The sequence below is a fragment of the Trichechus manatus genome, unplaced genomic scaffold, assembly GCF_000243295.1.
Source record: "Trichechus manatus latirostris isolate Lorelei unplaced genomic scaffold, TriManLat1.0 scaffold00005, whole genome shotgun sequence".
Taxonomy (NCBI): domain Eukaryota; kingdom Metazoa; phylum Chordata; class Mammalia; order Sirenia; family Trichechidae; genus Trichechus; species Trichechus manatus.
The window spans coordinates 33,915,108-33,933,168 of record NW_004443941.1 but is presented as its reverse complement, the minus strand read 5'-3'; the positions used below and the strand labels follow the sequence as shown (position 1 = coordinate 33,933,168).

General features: G+C 37.5%; 1 protein-coding gene across 8 annotated transcripts in view; it reads left to right on the top strand.

Annotated features, from left to right (window-relative positions):
- Window positions 1-18,061, top strand: part of TTC27 (tetratricopeptide repeat domain 27) — a 301,971-nt gene that overhangs the window by 139,702 nt on the left and 144,208 nt on the right. For all 8 annotated transcript variants that reach the window (XR_002824887.1, XM_004369571.1, XM_023736184.1 and 5 more), the window contains one exon: window positions 6,211-6,324. Coding sequence is in view for 7 of the 8 variants with exons in the window: in XM_004369571.1 (XP_004369628.1) it covers window positions 6,211-6,324 (114 nt within the window). In the remaining variant the exon portion in view is untranslated. The remainder of the gene's footprint in view (window positions 1-6,210; window positions 6,325-18,061) is intronic.

The following is an 18,061-nucleotide window of genomic DNA, read 5'->3' as shown; positions in this document are numbered from 1 at the left end:
ATTTCTAATTGTTGTTTTTGTATAATTTCTAGTTGTGAATTTATTTTGGCATTTTGTTCCTGCATTATTTTCCTGAATTCTTCCATTTTTTTGTCTGTATTTTCCATGAATTTGTCTATTTTTTCCTCATTTGTGCCTGCTTTTTGTTTGAACTCTTGGATAATTCTGAGTATTAGAGATTTGAATTCCTTATCAGGTAGTTCTAGTGCCTTTTCTTCCACTGGAACGTCATCTCTGGTGTTTTATTTTGGACGCCTACTGGAACGATCCTTTCCTGTTTTTGTAAATGTTTCGATATTGTTTGCTGTCTTCGGGGCATTCAGTAGTTATTTTTTTTGTTTGTTGATTGTTGATTTGTTTTGTCCTTTTTTTTTTAGCTATATCTGAGCAGGCGGATTATGTGTTCTTTGTCGTTTTCTCATCTGTGGGCACGATACTTTTTGCCTCCTTCTCCAGTTGGCAGGGTCAGTTGCTCAGATATGGTATAGTAGAGTAGGTCTAGCTGAAGAGGAGTTGCTGGAATGGGTTGTTTGTGGCACTTAATACAGCCACGAGGGCTGGTCGGTAATCTATGCAGGGTAGGTTCTGGTAGGCCTGCCTGTGCTACTTGGTGGTATGATGTTAAGCGCATGCAGGTAGGCAGGATGGAGGGGGGAGATTGTGATGTGTGGAGGTAAGATGGGTATGGGAGAGAGTAGAGTGGAACAGGAGACAAAAACATACAAACAAACAAAAAAGGGTGCTAGGGGAGCTTTCCCTTGTAGTGGAGAGATGATGGACTATGAAATGGAGAAAAACAAATCGGAAGAAGAGCAAAAAATTAAATAAAAGAATGAATAAATAAAAATTAGAAAAACGAACAGCAAAGTTCCCAGGGATCCCACCGGTGCAGGTACGAAGTCTGGTGAAGTTGAAGTCTGGTGAAGTTGTTCCCAGGTGTTGAAGTACAGCCTGGCTAGGAGGCATAGAGGTGTTATTCAGTGCCAAGTATTTAGGAGATAGGAAGAGAAGAAAGGTATAGAGAGACAAGAATCTGAGGAATGAAGAAAGACAAAAAGGGAAAAAGAGGGAAAAGGGAACAAAACAAAACAAACAAACAAAAAGAACAAGAAACCCCCCCAAAAAAACAGGAAAAAAAAATACTACAGAAAAAGAAATGCTCTCAGGGATCCCTCTGCGCGTCTGCGCAAACTGAGGGGGTAGTTCCCATGCCATGCAGCACTGCCCGGCTAGAACGAGCTCCCAATCAAGAAAAGAAAAAGAAAACAAACAAACACATGATTCAAAACAAACAAACAAGAGCTCTGGGATCCCACCAACAGCATGGACCGGGAAGCACTTCCACACTGGAGCAGAGCTCCACAGGCCCTCAGGAAAAAGCAAAGATGGCACACGGAGCCAGGTATTTGAGCGAAAAGAGGGGGAGGTGGTGAGAGGTATGGAAGAAACCAAGAGAGGTATGGAAGAAACCAAAAGAAGTGGAAAAAAGCAAACTCAGCAGCCAACAAATGGCGCTCAGGGAGTCGGACAGTGCAGGTAGGTGGATCCAAGTAGCCGGTGCTTCCCAGACAAGAGACTGTGGCCGTGGGAAGCAGAGGAGGCCGACTGGAGGGTGAAGAAGGGTGGGGGCTGGGAAGGCATATATTGCCAGTTACCAGTTGTTCTGTCTCCTGCTGGAAACTCCGTGAAGCTACTTTCTCGTACCCCCTATTTGCTGGTCTCTGATAGGAGTCCAGGATGGCGCAAATCCTTGCTGCGTTAGCTGACGGGGGACCTCTCCATGTGTATCTCCTCACTTTCTGTTGTCTGTCAGTTTCTTATTTCATTTGGTGCTTGGCTGAGTTGTTTATGTCTTCATTTGATGTTTAGGGTTTCAGGATTGCTGTTTTCTGTGTTTTGCTTAGTTTTTCAGATCTTTGTGTGGAGGGATGGCACGGTGCTTCTGCCTAGAGCGCCATGTTGCCAGAAGTCTAGTTTCGTTTTGTTTTATGGGCCTGTCTAATCTTTGGCTGAAGGGTGAACCTCAGGAGTGTCTTCATTACTGAGATAAAAGGGTGTCCGGGGGCCACAGTCTCAGGGTTTTTCCAGTAAGTCTGGTCTTTTTTTTTTTTTTTTTTTTTTTAGTTAGAATTTTGTTCTATATTTTTCTCTAGCTCTGTCAGGGACCCTCTGTTGTGATCCCTGTCAGAACAGTCATTGGTGGTAGCTGGGCACCATCTGGTTGTACTGGACTCAGTGTGGTGGAGGCCGTGGTAGTTGTGATTAGTTGTGACTAATCTTTCCCTTGTATCTTTAGTTTTCTTCATTCTCCCTTGTTCTCGAAGGAGTGAGACCAGTGGAGTAGCTTAGATGGCTACTCACAGGCTTTTAAGACCCCAGACGCCAGTCACGTGGTTTTGATTTTTGTTTCCCTAATGACATTAAATGTCTTTTCATGTGTTTGTTGGCCATTTGTATATCTTCTTTGGAGCAATGTCTATATAAGGCCTTTGTCTATTTTTAAATTGGGTTGGTTGTCTTTTTATTGTTGGTTTGTAGGTGTTCTTTATGTATTCCAGATATTAAACCCTTATCAAATATATGATTTGCATATATTTTTCTCCCATTCTGTAGGTTGTGTTTTCATTTTCTTGATAATATTCTTTGATGCTTAAAAGTTTTGTATTTTGATGAAGTCCAATTTGTTATTCATTTTTGCTTGAGCTTTTGGTGTCGTATCTAACAATCCATTGCCAAATCAAGGTTATGAAGACTTACCCCTATGTTTTCTTCTAAGAGTGTTATGGTTTAGCTGTTATTTTTATGTTGCTGATTCAGTTTGATTTAATTTTTGTATATGGTGTGGGCTAGGGATCCCACCGCATTCTTCTACATGTGGAAATCCAGTTGTCCCAGCACTATTTGTGAAGATATTCTTTCCCTGTTGAATGGTCTTTACACTTGTCAAAAATCATTTGGCCCTAAATGTATGGATTTATTTCTGGACTCTCAATTCTATTCCAGTGGTCTATATTTTTATCTGTATGCCAGTACCAGTCTATTTTAGTCACTGTACCTTTGTTGTACATTTTGAAATCAGGAAGTATGAGTGTCCTTACTTTGTTACTCTTTATTTAAAATTGTTTTGGCTATCTTGCAGTTCCTTTTGAATTTGAGAATAGATTTTTCCATTTATACAAAAAAGGACTGTTGAAATTTTTATAGAGATTGTGTTGAATCTGTAGATCAATTTGGGTAGTATTGCCATCTTAACAATACTGTGTCCTCCAATCCATGAATAAGGGATATCTTTCCATTTATTTAAGTGTCCTTTAATTTCTTTCAGCAATGTTTTATAGTTTCTCCATGTACAAGTCTTTCACTCCTTGATTAAATTTATTCCTAGGTATTTTATTAGTTTGGATGGTACTGTAAATGGAATTTTAAAAATTTTCGTTTTCATATTGTTCATTGGTAGCATATAGAAACACAACTGATATTTATGTGTTGATCTTGTACCCTGCAGCTTTGCTGAATTTGTTTATTAGTTCTAGTAGTTTTCTTGTGGAAACTTTGGGATTTTCTGTGTGTAGAATCATGTCTTCTGTGAATAGAGATAGTTTTAGTTCTTTCTTTCCAAATTGGATGCATCTTACTACTTTTTTTTTGCCTATATTACTCTGGCTAGAACTTCCAGTACATTGTTGAATAGCAGTCATGAAAGTGGCCGTCCTTGTGTTATTCCCAATCTAAGGGGAAAGTGTTACACATTTTAAATAACTTTTTAAATGACACTTATTTCATCATTCTATCTTTTTAGTTCCATATACAACTATCTGCTCCGGTAAAGATTACAGCCTAGGATACCCTATGGCGTAGTTCTCTTCTGTCACATTGGGTTACTGTGAGTCAGAATTGACTCAGTGGCACCTAACAACAACAACAATATTCCTATTTATGTTGGTAAATTGATCTTTTTTGTTGTTGTTGTTGCAAATTTAAGGTAATGGAGGCTAATAAGACAAGGTTATGACTTAATTTTGTTAACTATTATTTCAAAGAGATATAAAGTATTTTAATTTGCAAAGTTAGTTGTTCTTCTAGAGTGAGATTGTTTAATAGACATTTCATTAGATTACAAGGTTTGAGGGCAGGGACCTTGTTTGTCTTGTTGGCTGTCGTATCCTTGAGGCCTAGTGCAGCACCTCGTATAGGGTAAGTACTCGAGAAATTCTTGAGTTAAGTGAATTAACAAACACATACATTTCATTACGAATTTTTTTATTTTCCTCCTCCCTTCCCTGTGTATCTTTGCCAACTCCTCTTCTTCCACTGCCTCTTTAGTATAGCAGTTTCCAAAGCTTCTTTACTTAGTCCTCTTACATTCTTCTACTTCCCTATGTTCCCTGGGTAATATCATCCACTTCCAAGATGACGCTTAACTTCCTTTAACCATTTAAATGATCACAAGTTCATTTGGAGAAAGTGTTTAAAAATATAAAAATGTTGTTATGGGACTCAAGAGATAAATTGTGGGAACCAGCTTTTGTTACTAACGAAGGAGGAGTGACATTGAGTCAGTGGTCTAACCTGTTGGTGCTTCATTTTCTTCTTTATTGTAGAAGTCAGTCAGGTAATACAAATGAGTGACATGAGCTTTATGTGTACAAGGAATGATAGAGACTGTGATATAATTTATGCTCCATTGAAGGACATCTTGCTAACCATTAATGAAAATGTGGAATTATAAATGTATTTAACTAAAGACAAGTGCTTGCATTATTTTCACCTAGTAGTTGTTAACTGTGGCTGCACTTTACAATTACCTGGGGAGCGTTTTAAAAAAAAACTGATTCCCAGATCTTGCTTTCAGAGATTTGTTTTAGTTGTTTCAGAGTGAAGTCAAGGCTTTGGTAATTTAAAAGCCTCCCTGATGCTTTTTGAGTGATTATGTGGACTCTAATAAAACTGGGATGTTTTCCACACCTGACATTTAGAAACATTAAGCAGATGACAAAGCAGCATACTTTTGTCAAGGATGTAGTCAGCTTTCCCCTTTCTTTCCTTTGACCTTCACTGAAGTTATTTTTGTGAATGATCACCTAGAGACAGAAATGGATTCCAAGTCATCATCAAAGAGATCTTACATTGAGTTCATTTTACCAAGTAGTCACTATTATATCATGATACATTTTGTCCCTGTTTTCACTCACCCAAAACTTACACTTTCTTTCCCACCACATTTGTGTTTTTATTTAGTAGTTTCTATTAGTCTTTAAGGAGCCCTGGTGGCTCAGTGGTTAAGCGCTCCACTGCTAACTGAAAGGTTGGCAGTTCAAACTCACTCAGTGACTGTGGGAGAAAGACCTGGTGATCTACTCCTATAAAGATTACAGCTTAGAAAACCCTATGGGGCAGTTCTGCTACATCACATGGGGTCGCGATGAGTCAAAAATTGACTCGAAGGCACTTAACAACAGCAACTGTTGGCAGTCACGGCTTTTTCTGAGATTAGGTTTCAGTATGTGTATATTTGAAGTTTTGTTTGAGGCCAGTCTTCCTTAAGGTACTACCTATAGGAAATCATTTTAACTAAAATAGGAGACTCCCTACCTATCCTTACGAAGGTCAGAATGCATTCTCATACATTTAGAATGGTTTTCTACAATACAAATTGAAAAAGTTCTTTTGCCTGTAAATGAAGAAAAACTTAATTTCTTGGGCATTCTGTGTTATGTGAGGTTTGATTTGCACTTGTATCTACGAATTAGGATGTTTTTAAAGTTAGAAGATACCAGATCACTGATAATTTGTTTTCCTTTTGAAGTTTGGGTGATTTTTAAAATTTATTTCAAATTTGAGAAAGATTATATTTACTTTTATGAAGTTTATTTTCTCAAAATTTTGTAACCCATGAGATAGAAAAGTTTTTTTGCTTATGTATGATAAACTCTGTTTAGTGCTTTGGTTATCTGAAGAGATACTGATTTATTTTTCTTTAACTGATTTACTCAATGAAATTGGATCACCTAGAGTCATGACTCTACTTAAATGAAAACATTTTTCAGAAAAATATTTGAAAGCACGTTTTATTATTTTTCATTGGGAAGATTTCATGTGTGCATTTAGATGTGTTCATATATTTTTGAAAGAATTAATTTTCTCCTGTTCAGAGTGGGATCATCTCACTCATCCCTTCTTTATATGATCTTTTTTTTCCTTTTCTGTTAGTATTTGCTTTCACAACCAAAGTTCTGGGCCATTCAGACATCAGCCTTGATCCTCCGGACAAAACTTGAGACAAGAAGCACACGCCGAATGGAACGGGCAATGAGGCAGACACAGGTAATAACTAATGTGGCAATTTTTGTTTTCTTCCACCAACTCTTTATTGCTATGAGTGAGCATACATGTATAATGTGAATATAAAAGCATGAGATGGTTTTTGTTTTACTCAAACACTTTGTTATTATTTAGAGTGTAGATTCCAGAATTTGACTGATTGGCTTCAAAGCCTAGCTTTGTCACTTAGTAGTTCTGTGACTGGAGCACAGGCATACCTTGGTGATATTGCGAGTTTGGTTCCAGACCACCGCAATAACGCAAATATCACAATAAAGCAAGCCACACAAATTTTTTGGTTTCCCAGTACATACAAAAGTTATGTTTACACTATTCTGTAGTCTGTTAAGTGTGCAATAGCATTATGTCTAAAAAAACAGTACATACTTGAATTAAAATATACCTCATTTCTAAAAAATACTAACCATCACGTGAGGCATCAGCGAGTTGTAATCTTTTTGCAAGTGGATGGTCTTATCTCGATGTTGATGACTGCTGACTGATCAGGGTGGTGGTTGCTGAAGGCTGTGGCAATTTCTTAAAATAAGACAGCAGTGAAGTTTGCCGCATCGACTGACTCTTTCTTTCCTGACAAAAGATTTCTCTGTAGGATGCGATGCTGTTTGATAGCATTTTACCCACAGTAGAACTTCTTTCAAAATTGGAGACAGTCCTCTCAGACCTAGCTGCTGCTTTATCAGCTAAGTTTATGTAATTCCTAAATCCTTTGTTGTCATTTCAGTAACATTCACATCCTTCACCAGGAGTAGATTCCATCTCAAGAAACCACTCTCTTTGTTCATCCATAAGAAGCAACTCCTTATCCATTAGTTTTATCGAGAGACTGCAGCAGTTCAGTCACATCTTCAGGTTCCACTTCTAATTCTAGTTCTCTTGCTGTTTCCACCACATCTGCAGTTACTTCCTCCACTGAAGTCTTGAACCCCTCAACGTCATCCATGAGGGTTGGAATCAACTTCTCCCGAACTCCTGGTGATGCTGATATTTTGACCTCCTCCCATGAATCACAGATGTTCTTAATGGCATCTAGAATGGTGAATCCTTTGCAGAAGGTTTTCAATTTACTTTGCCCAGATCCATCACAGGAATCACCATCTATGGCAGCTATAGCCTTACAAAATGTATTTCTTAAATAATAAGATTTGAAAGTTGAAATTACTCCTTGATCCATGGGCTGCAGAATGTGTGTTGCGTTAGGCATGAAAATAACATTAATCTCCTTGTACATCTCCATCAGAGCTCTTGGGTGACCAGGTGCATTGTCAATGAGCATTATATTTTAAAAGGAATTTTTTTTTCTGAGCAGTAGATTTCAACAGTAGGCTTAAAATATTCAGTAAATCATGTTGTAAACAGATGTGCTGTCATACGGGCTTTGTTATTCCGTTTATAGAGCACAGGCAGAGTAGATTTAGCATAATTCTTAAGGACCCTTGGATTTTCAGAGTGGTAAATGAGCATTGGCTTTAACTTAAAGTCACTAGCTGCATTAGCCCCTAATAAGAGAATCAGCCCGTCCTTTGAAGCTTTGAAGCCAGGCATTGACTTCTCTCTAGTATGAAAGTCCTGGATGGCATCTTTTTCCAATATAAGGCTGTTTCATCTGCATTGAAAATGTGTATTTAGTGCAGCCACCTTCATCAGTTATTTTAGCTAGCTCTTCTGCATTAACTTGCTGCAGCTTCCATATCAGCACCTATTGCTTCACCTTGTATGTTTTGTTATGGAGACGGCTTCTTTCCTTAAACCTCATGAACTAATCTCTGCTAGCTTCAAAGTTTTCTTCTGCAGCTTCCTCTCCTCTCTCAGCCTTCACAGAATTGAAGAGAGTTAGGGCCTTGCTTTGGATTAGGCTTTGGCTTAAGGGAATGTTATGGCTGGTTTGATCTTCTCTCTAGACCACTAAAACATTCTCCATATCAGCAATAAGGCTGTTTCAATTTCTTATCTTTTGTGTGTTCACGTGAGTGAAGAACTTTTCCTTTGCGTTCATACCCTGGCTGACTGGTGCCAGAGGGCTAGCTTTCAGCCTGTCTTGGCTTTCAACATACCTTCCTCACTAAGTTTAATTATTTCGAGCTTTCTGTATAAAATGAGAGATGTGCAGTTCTTCCTTTCACTTGAACACTTAGAGGCTGTTGTAGGGTTATTAATTGGCCTAATTTCAATATTGTGTCTCAGGGAGTAGGGAGGCCTGAGGAAAGGAAGACAGATGGGGAAACAGCTGGTCTGTGGAGCACTCAGAACACACATAACATTTATTGATTAAGTTTGCTGTCTTATATGGGCATGATTTGTGGCACTCCAAAACAATTACAATAGTAATAGCAAAGATCGCTGATCACAGATCACCATAACAGATACAATAATAATGAAAAAGTTCGAAATATTATGAAAATTACCTAAATGTGATGCAGAGACACGAAGTGAGCACATGCTGTTGGAAAAATGGCGTGGAAAGACTTGGTTGATGCGGGGTTGCCATAATCCTTCAATTTGTAAAAGACATGATATCTGCGAAGCACAGTAAAGTGAAATGCAATAAAACAAGGTATGCCTGTATTTAACCTCTCTAATCTTCCTTTACTTCATCTTTAAATGAGGCTAATAATACTACTTGTACGATAGGCTTATTATGAACATTAAAAAGGACAATACAAGAGTTAATCAAAAAATAAGCAATTCCACAAGTTCAAGTTGTATACCCATTACCGTTGAGTCAATTTCGACTCATAGCAACCCTATAGGCAGAGTGGAACTGTCCCATAAGGTTTCCAAGGAGTGCCTGGTGGATTTGAATTGCTGATCTCTTGGTTAGCAGCTGTAGCTCTTAACCACTGTGCCACCACCAGGGCTCCACACAACTTGTATAAGGAAATAAAATTCATCCTAACACAAAAGTATTCACTAGGAAACTGACCACATGTAAAATCAGTCTGCATCATTCTCAATTTAATATTAAGTTTATTCCTGTCCTATGAGTCACTATCATTTAGTCTGTCTCATAGATTGATAAACTAACCATGATACAAATGGATTAACAATTAAAATCTCTCGAAAAATGTAAGATTTCATGAAGTCAATGGAAATGATATGTTTTGAAGTTTGTTTTCATTTTGGAACAGTTTCAAATCTACATGAATCTAAAATTATCCCTAAGTAAAAGTTTATCTTTTTTTTTTTTTTAAAGCAAAGTAACATACTCTAGACAGACGAGTTACCTTTGTTTAAGAATATGTATTCCTGAAAGTACCCAGTCAGCACTGGTTTTTGTTTTGTCTTTAGTTGTTTAGCCACTTCTGCCCAGCATCTACGTGATGAAGGGAGGGGTTTAGGCCATCCTCTAAGTCCAGGTGTTTCTTATTCTAAGGAGTGTTGAGTTAGATTTTTAGCTTAGGATACCAGAAATAAATATTTGTTATCTAAAACAATACTGAGTGAACTGTTTACATGTTTATGAAATAATCATTTTAAGCATAACATGGTACAGTTTACAATGTTGGGTGGTAGGAAGAAGAAGAGTTGACTTAGAAAGGGGTAATACATTTGATGTGTATCTGGAATAAAGAGTACTTCATTTTTGCCTGGTCATTGCTGGGGAGTGGTGTTGTACTATAATGTTGGAAAGGCAGATTCTTCCATTTCCAGGGCCAACTTTTATATAGAGCTAAAAAATTTGTATTTTCTCTTCTCGGTAAAAGAGACTATGGGTAACATGATAAAAGTCATAATTTTGAAGATAGTTTTGGAGCACTGTGAAGAACAATATATTGGTGACAGCTGAAGCAGAGAGCTCAATTAGGAGGCTACTTTAATAGCTCTACTGGGAGAAGGTTCATTTTTGATAGAAAGGAAAGACAAATTTAAGAGATAACTTACCTAGTTCCTCCCACTCGATGGCAGGCTGCCTTGTGACGGAGCATGAGCTTCGATGAGGTGCCCTCTTTATTAACTGCAGCACACTTTGAAAACACTGACATCCAGAGGCAATCTGCTAACTCTGCTCCCCAAAGCTGGACCCAGTATAAAGCAAAGAAGCAAGGTGAAGATGTAGTTTCATGATCAGCATCTTAAATTATTCATGATGTATTACTTACATTATTTTAAATTTTATTTATTAAAAATTCACGGTAGACTGTGAAGTGTTAAAATGATCAAACATGCATATTTTATTAAAATAAGTGTATAGTTTCTTGTTCAAGGAACCTGCATATAATATATATTTTTGCATTATAGAAAACAATGTAAATGTCTTTTTTTGTCACTGTTTTGTTCTTCTTAATACAAGCAGTACTAGAATACATTCACTTATTAATAAATGAAGGGCATATTGACCTAGAAATGATTTTCCTTTACATTATTAGCTTTGGTATATAAAATAGCTAGGTCATCACTCAGTTTTCTTTTGGAGCAGCAAAATTAAACTAAAAAAGTATAGAAGTAAATCTGTTTATAAGTGTTTAATGTATCTTTTCAACTTGGAGCCTACATCAGTCTCTGAATTGTGAAGATTATAGATACTAAATAGCAAGAATGTGCTTGCAGTAGGGAAAATGGATTCAAACCAAGTCATTCAGAAAATTGATGTAAAAGAAGAGTTAAATCACTACGCTCTAGCATCTTGCCATTGCCTTGGCCTTAGTGTATTTGAGGTCTCTTCATCTTGCCATCCAGTTGCTGCATTAGGAAAAGAGTTTTAGCAACAGAATTAGGGCGTTGTTATTTCTGCTTCTGCAGGGTGGAACCTCAGAGAAAATCGCTTCACTTCCCCCTCCCAGAAATTTTGGAAATTAGCCAGATCCTGTGACAGGATGAAAGGGAAATTTGTCTAATTTTCTGTCACTGGTGAGCAATTTAGCTCATGATCTGAACTTTAGCCAGTTCCTTTGATTCAGAGATCCAGAGTTTGATATTACTGTGTTTGTTGAAGTTACTGCATCCCTGAAGAATAACAGGAAAATAATTTGAAATTATATGTATGTGTATATGTATATATAAAACCAAACCCGTTAACCGTCAAGTCGATTCCAACTCATAACGACCCTATAGGACAGTACAATTGCTCTGTAGAGTTTCCAAGAAACATCTGGTAGATTCGAACTGCCAACCTTTTGGTTAGCAGCTGAGGTCTTAACTATTGCACCATCAGAGTTTCATATCTCTCTCTATATAAAATGATGTTTTGGGTTTTTTTAAATTCTGTTTTAGTTTCTGTGAATATCTGTTCCCTTCTATGGCTGTGTGAAGTGATAAAATGATTAAGTATTAAAGCTAAAAAAAAAAATAAAATAAAGCTAGAAGAAGCCCTTAGGGAAAAGCTTTATCTTGTCATATTACTGTTGAAGAAATACATGTGTGGTAAGGTCAGATGATTTGACACAATTTGCCTGGTTAGTTAATGTCAGAGTCTGGACTATAACTTATAGTTACAGACAGTTACATTGATCCTAAAGAATGGCAGATTTACTCGCTAAGGGACTGAATTACTGGGCTGCGGGCTGTGGGGACTATGATCTCAGGGAACATCTAGCTCAATTGGCATAACATAGTTCATAAAATGTTCTACGTTCTACTTTGGTGAGTAGCATCTTGGGTCATAAAAGCCTGTGAGTGGCCATCTAAGATACTCCACTGGTCTCACCCCTTCGGGAGCAAGAGACAATGAAGAAAACTAAAGATACAAGGGAAAGATTAGTCTAAAGGACTGATGGACCACAACTATCACGGCCTCCACCACACTGAGTCCAGTACAACTAGATGTTATCCAGCTACTACCGTCAGTGGTACCACCAGCTCTGACAGGGATCACAATAGAGGGTCCCGGACAGAGCTGGAGAAAAAATATAGAACAAAATTCGAACTCAAAAGAAAGACCAGACTTACTGGGCTGACAGAGACTGGAGAAACCCCGAGAGTATGGTCCCTGCACACCTTTTTAGTTCAGTACTGAACTCACTACTGAGGTTCACCCTTCATACAGAGATTAGACAGGCCTATGAGTCAGGATGAGACTGAAGGGGCACACAAGCCCAGGGACAAGGACTAGAAGGCAGGAGTCGACAGGAAGGCTGGTAATAGGAAACCCAAGGTCAAGAAGAGAGAGTGTTGAGACGTGTTGTTGGGTTGTTAACCAATGTCAAAAAACAATATGTGTACTAATTGTTTAACGAGAAGCTGGTTTGTTCCATAAACCTTCATCTAAAGTACAAAAACAAAAGAATGGCAGATTTGGAAGGGATTTCTAAGTGAGACATGCCAGACTTAAAAAGAAAATCTTGTGTCATACCTAAACGAAAATAAACCAAGGTTATAGAATCCATGGAGCCCTGGTGGTGCAGTGGTTAAGAGCTATGGCTGCTAACCAAAAGGTCGGTAGTTTGAGTCCACCAGCTGCTTCTTGGAAACCCTATGGGGCAGTTCTACTCTGTCCTAAGGATTCACTCTGTGTTGGAATCGACTCAACAGAAACGAGTGTGGGTTTTTGGTTTTTTAATTGTATCCACAGAGGAGGAAGGAACCCCAGGTTGAGGACAATCTATTATAAACACCCTATCTCATGAAAATGGTTTCAGGCTGAATAATTATTGTATGTTCAGGACTGTGATGACGGTGTTGATGATCAAGAAAATAATGTTTATAGAAACATTTTATTTTAATGATTTTGATTCAGAGACAGCTTGAATTAAAATGAGATTATATCCTTCAGTTTTCATTTATGCCAGTGGAATATAAAGTAGTTGTATTCTCTGTGGTCATTCAGCTTCCCCTCTCAGTCTGATTCAAAGCCATATAATCAGCATCGTCTCTATCACAAGATACTGTCTTTTTCTTCTTCTCTTCAGTACTGCAAAAGTATTATACATATAATCTAAATATGAAGCAAATTAACTGAAATCACGTACATTCAAAGTAACCATCTTATTTATATCCAGACCCCCCCCAAAAAAAAGTTGTAAAAATATTTGTGCAAACCAGATTTCATTATTGTCTTTCATATTAACTGCTTTAACTCAGGGTTAGGTAAACTCAGTTCAGTCATGAGGGTCACTGTTACATTATTTTATGTTCATTATTAAAATAATCTTGCTAATAATTTTACACACTTCTCTTTTATACTTGTTAATTTAACTTATGGAGGTCTGCTATGTAGTTGTGCCTCTGAAGATGATTATTCAGCAGGAATCTTTTTCTCCACCCTTGAATTTCAGAGAGGATGTTGTATTGAATTTAGAATTAGAGACTATAGCAGTTTTCTGTCACTGGCAACTGTTCATCTTACAATTCGACTATCTCTACTGTGGCGATTAATTCAAATTTCACAATTTTTAGATAAATTTCTTTAGAACATCTCTTCTTTTTTTTAAATTTTATTTTGTTTTTGAGAATATATACAGCAAAACATACACCAGTTCAACCATTGCTGCATGTATAATTCAGTGACATTGATTATATTCTTTGAGTTGTGCAACCATTCTCACCCTCCTTTTCTGAGTTGTACCTCCTCCATTAACATAAATTTACTGCCCCCTAAGATTCCTGTCTAATCTTTCAAGTTGCTGTTGTCACTGTGATCCCACATAGATAGTTCTTAAAACAGCATAATACTCAAAGCTCAAAAACCCCATTGCTGTCGAGTCGATTCCAATTCACAGTGACTCTGTAGGACAGAGTAGAACTGCCTCACAGGGTTTCCAAGGAGCAGCTGCTGGATTTGAACTGCTGACCTTTTGGTTAGCAGCCGATCTCTTAACCACTGTGTCTCCAGCACTCCATAATCCTGAAGGCAGACATTTTTTACTAGTTAAACAGTTGTTTGGTTTTAAGAAGACTTCAGGAGATATTTTTGGCATAAGTTTTAAATATTATCTCCAGGCTGTACTTTCAGGGGTTCATCCAGCCCCCGTGGCTCCAAAAAATCTGGAGTCCATGATACTTTGAAATTCTGTTATGTATTTTACCCCTTTTGATCAGGAGTGCTTAACCTTGTGACTTTCATTTGAGACGGAGCCTCTCAGAATAAAAAGAAGGATGCATGAGTTGGCGAACATGCAGCAAGGATCATTCTTGTCTGAGCCAGGTTCCCCTTTGTATTTCAGACTTGAGGACATGAGAATCATGTGCTCGGTGACTTAAAGGGAAAGCTGTATTTAAAAAATGTTTTAAATTTTCGTTCTGATGACTCTAGTAATGAAAAGTCCAAGAAATGGGGATAATATAATATATAAAAACTTAGCAAAAATTCACTCTTTCAAAAAGCATTATCAGTTATAAATAATTATTCTGTGTAGTCAGCCTGACTTCTAACCACAGTAAACTCTTGTTGTCTTGGGACCCAAACACCTTGCATTTTTACCTTTAATTTTTTGTGTTAATATTTTTATAACTTTCTTTGCAAAAGTAATATATTTTCATTACCAAAAACTTAGAAACTATGGATGAGTAAAATTAATCTAACTATATTGTTCATCTTGAGCCTACAGAATGACAGAAAGAGCAAATGTGTCAAAACTTTATTCAGATAAACTTTTCATGGTGAATACCCCAGACCAGGAGAGACTTAGCAAACCTTCTACATCTCTTAATACTGTCCAGCGAAAATTGGTGACCCTGAGACTATCAGATTCTCTAACACCTTTGGGATCATTACAGACAGGTCAGGTAATGCAAGGTCTTGATCTAGAGTTCAAAATATATCAAATCCACTGAAAAGTCAATGATTCTGTATTGTATATGGCTGCCCAGTTGAAACCTCATTTCCCAGTTGTTCTGGAGAGGCGAGGGTCCATATATCATTGTAAGAAGGGAGAGAGGGCAATTGCTGGCAGGTAGATAAGTGTTGCCCAGGAATAATTCTGTATAGAATAAATGTCCCAGGAAAGTGGCAGGGTGCCATGTCTGTACCAAAACGTGAATGTAACTTGTATGTTGAGCTCTGTAATCAAGAAAAGTGACTCTTGACTTTGCTAATTATACCATCCTGTTTTGTCTTTAAACAAAAAGTTCAGTAATGATAGCCAGGCACCATCCAGTTCTGCTGGTCTGATGGCAAAGGGGCAGTTGTTCATGAAGGCGATTAGCCACACATTCCGTGTCCTCCTCCTATTCCTGACTCTCCTTCCTGTGTTGCTCCAGGTTGAATAGAGACCAATTGTCATGTTTGGATGGCCGCTTGCAAGCTTTTATGCTGAGTGAAATAAGTCCATCACAAAAGAGAAAATATTGTATGATCTCACTTATATAAAAAGAGAAGAAAAGGCAAATGTATAGAGACCAATGTTTATTAGTGGTTACCAGGGGTGGGAGGGAGGGAGAAAGGGGAGTTAACGGTGATGCAAAAATCACATCAATTAAAGGTAGAGTTGCACAGTTGATTATTGTAATTGCTGTCAATAAGTTGTACAGCTGTAAAAAGTTGAACTGGCAAAAGTTGTGTGATAGATATATTTACTACTACTATAACAATGACCAAAAAAAAAGATAAAGAGTAGCTGCTGAGGCTGCTATGTACACAACCAAACGCCTTGTGGAATTTCGTTCCTTGTTTTGTAGTTTTAGGGTCATGGTTTCATGGGACATACCAGTTAATTGGCCTAATAAGGTGTTTAGTGCTTTTGTTCTACCTCCTAGTTCCTTGCATAGTGCCTGGGGTCTTAAAAGAACATCTCTTCTTGATACTGTACTTGCATGCATGCTTTGAAGGAATGGACATTTTTCTCATGGTTGGTTATGGAGGGAGGAGGGTCCAGAAGAGGATTGTTGTTTCCATTGTGGAGTTTATTGCTCCTGTGAGCTGAAACATTTCTTTTTTAAAAGCTAGTAGTTTTTCATATGGCTGTCTAATGGCTGATAATGGCTAAGGCCATGTCATAAAAAAAAGTAAGCCATAACTGAGGGAAGAATTGGTCCCAGTATTGTACTGTCAAGATTTGTACACTAAGCCTTGTGCTTGTGTTTGAATAATTTGAGAAAAATGTCCTTTATGATTGTTTCTTTTTAATATCAATAGAGCTACCACACTTTGCAAGCATTATGTATAACACCTGGACCAAATCCAAAGGTTTTTTCTTTTTTTTAAACTATGTCACTGCTCTTGTTTTTAATTATAAAAATAATACTTGCTCATTTTTAAAAAATGTAAGCAATAAAGAAGTGTAAAATAAAAAACAACTGCTTTCTTTTCTCCTTGGCTTGCCTTCCAGTCTCAGTAATTTGACCTTCTAGACATATTTCTGTGCCTAAGTAAACATAAATATGTTGTTGTTAGTTGCTGTCAAGGTGACCATAAATATACTTTAATATAAATGGAATCATGCAATCTATATTGCTTTGTACCTTTTTGTTCTTAACATAACAGCTTGATCAACTCTGCATGCCCATGCCTGTAGATCTAGCTCATTCTTTCCAACAGTGTATACCACTCTGTTAAATGGAGGTGCTACAATTTAACCAATAACCTGTTTTTGAAGGTTCCCTTCAATTTACATATTTTAATTTTTAAACTGCATATTAAAAAAATTTAGTGCTGTACATAGTAAAATGTAATCCATTTAGAAGGATCTCAAATGAAAGTTATAAATTCTCCCCTAATTCTCAGTCCATTTTTTACAGTTTTTTTGCTGTTTTTCTGGTAGTTTCCATTATCTCATTAAATGTTTGTACTTCTATTATACTTCTTTAAATACTTATACTTTCTATTTCTTGATATATCAACTTTAGATACAATCTGTTTTCTCCATACTGTAAATGATAAGGAAATCAGTGCCCTTCTCATCCACCTCCCCATTTTTATGTTATTTTTAGGGGTCTACCTTATGTGGGGTTCGATGAGCATCTTGGATAGATATCTTCTCATCTTTCATGATATCAGGGAAGTTTTCTGCCAAAAAATCTTCAACAGTTCTCTCTGTATTTTCTGTTACACACCCCCGCACCACCACCACCCTGGTACTCCAGTCACTCGTAGGTTATTCCTCTTGATAGATCCCGCATAATTCTTTTTTGTTTTTAACTTCTTAATTGTACTATTTTTTAAAAATTTTTATTTATTTATTTTTCATTGTACTTCAGGTGAAGGTTTACAGAACAAATAGTTTCTCATGTAACAGTAGTACACATATTGTTTTATGACATTGGTTAACAACCCTACGACATGTCAACCCTCTGCCTTCTCAACCTTTTTTTTTTTTTTTTTTGGTGAAAATATATATAGCCAAATATACACCATTTCAAAAATTTCTACATGCACACTTCAGGGACATCGACCACGCTCTTCCAATTGTGCTGCTGTTCTCAATTTAGATGAAGGTTTACAAAACAAAATAGTTTCTCATTTAACAGTTAGTACACATGTTGGCATATGACAATGGTTAACAACCTCACAACACATCAGCACTATCGTTACTCAACCTTGGGTTCCCTATCACCAGCTTTCCTGTCTCCTTCTGCCTTCTAGTCCTTTTCCCTGGACTGCTGTGCATCATCAGTCCTATTTGGTTTTATGGGGCTGTCCACTCCCCGGCTGAAGGGTGAACCTCAGGAGTGACTTCACCACTGAGCTAAAAGGGTGTCTGGGGGCCATACTCTCGGGGTTTCTCCAGTCTCCTTTAGTCCAGTAAATCTGGTCCTTTTTTCGTGAGTTAGAATTTTGTTCTACGTCCTTCTTCAGCTCTGTCCAGAACCCTCTGTTGTGATCCTGGTCAGAGCAGTCAGTGGTGGTAGC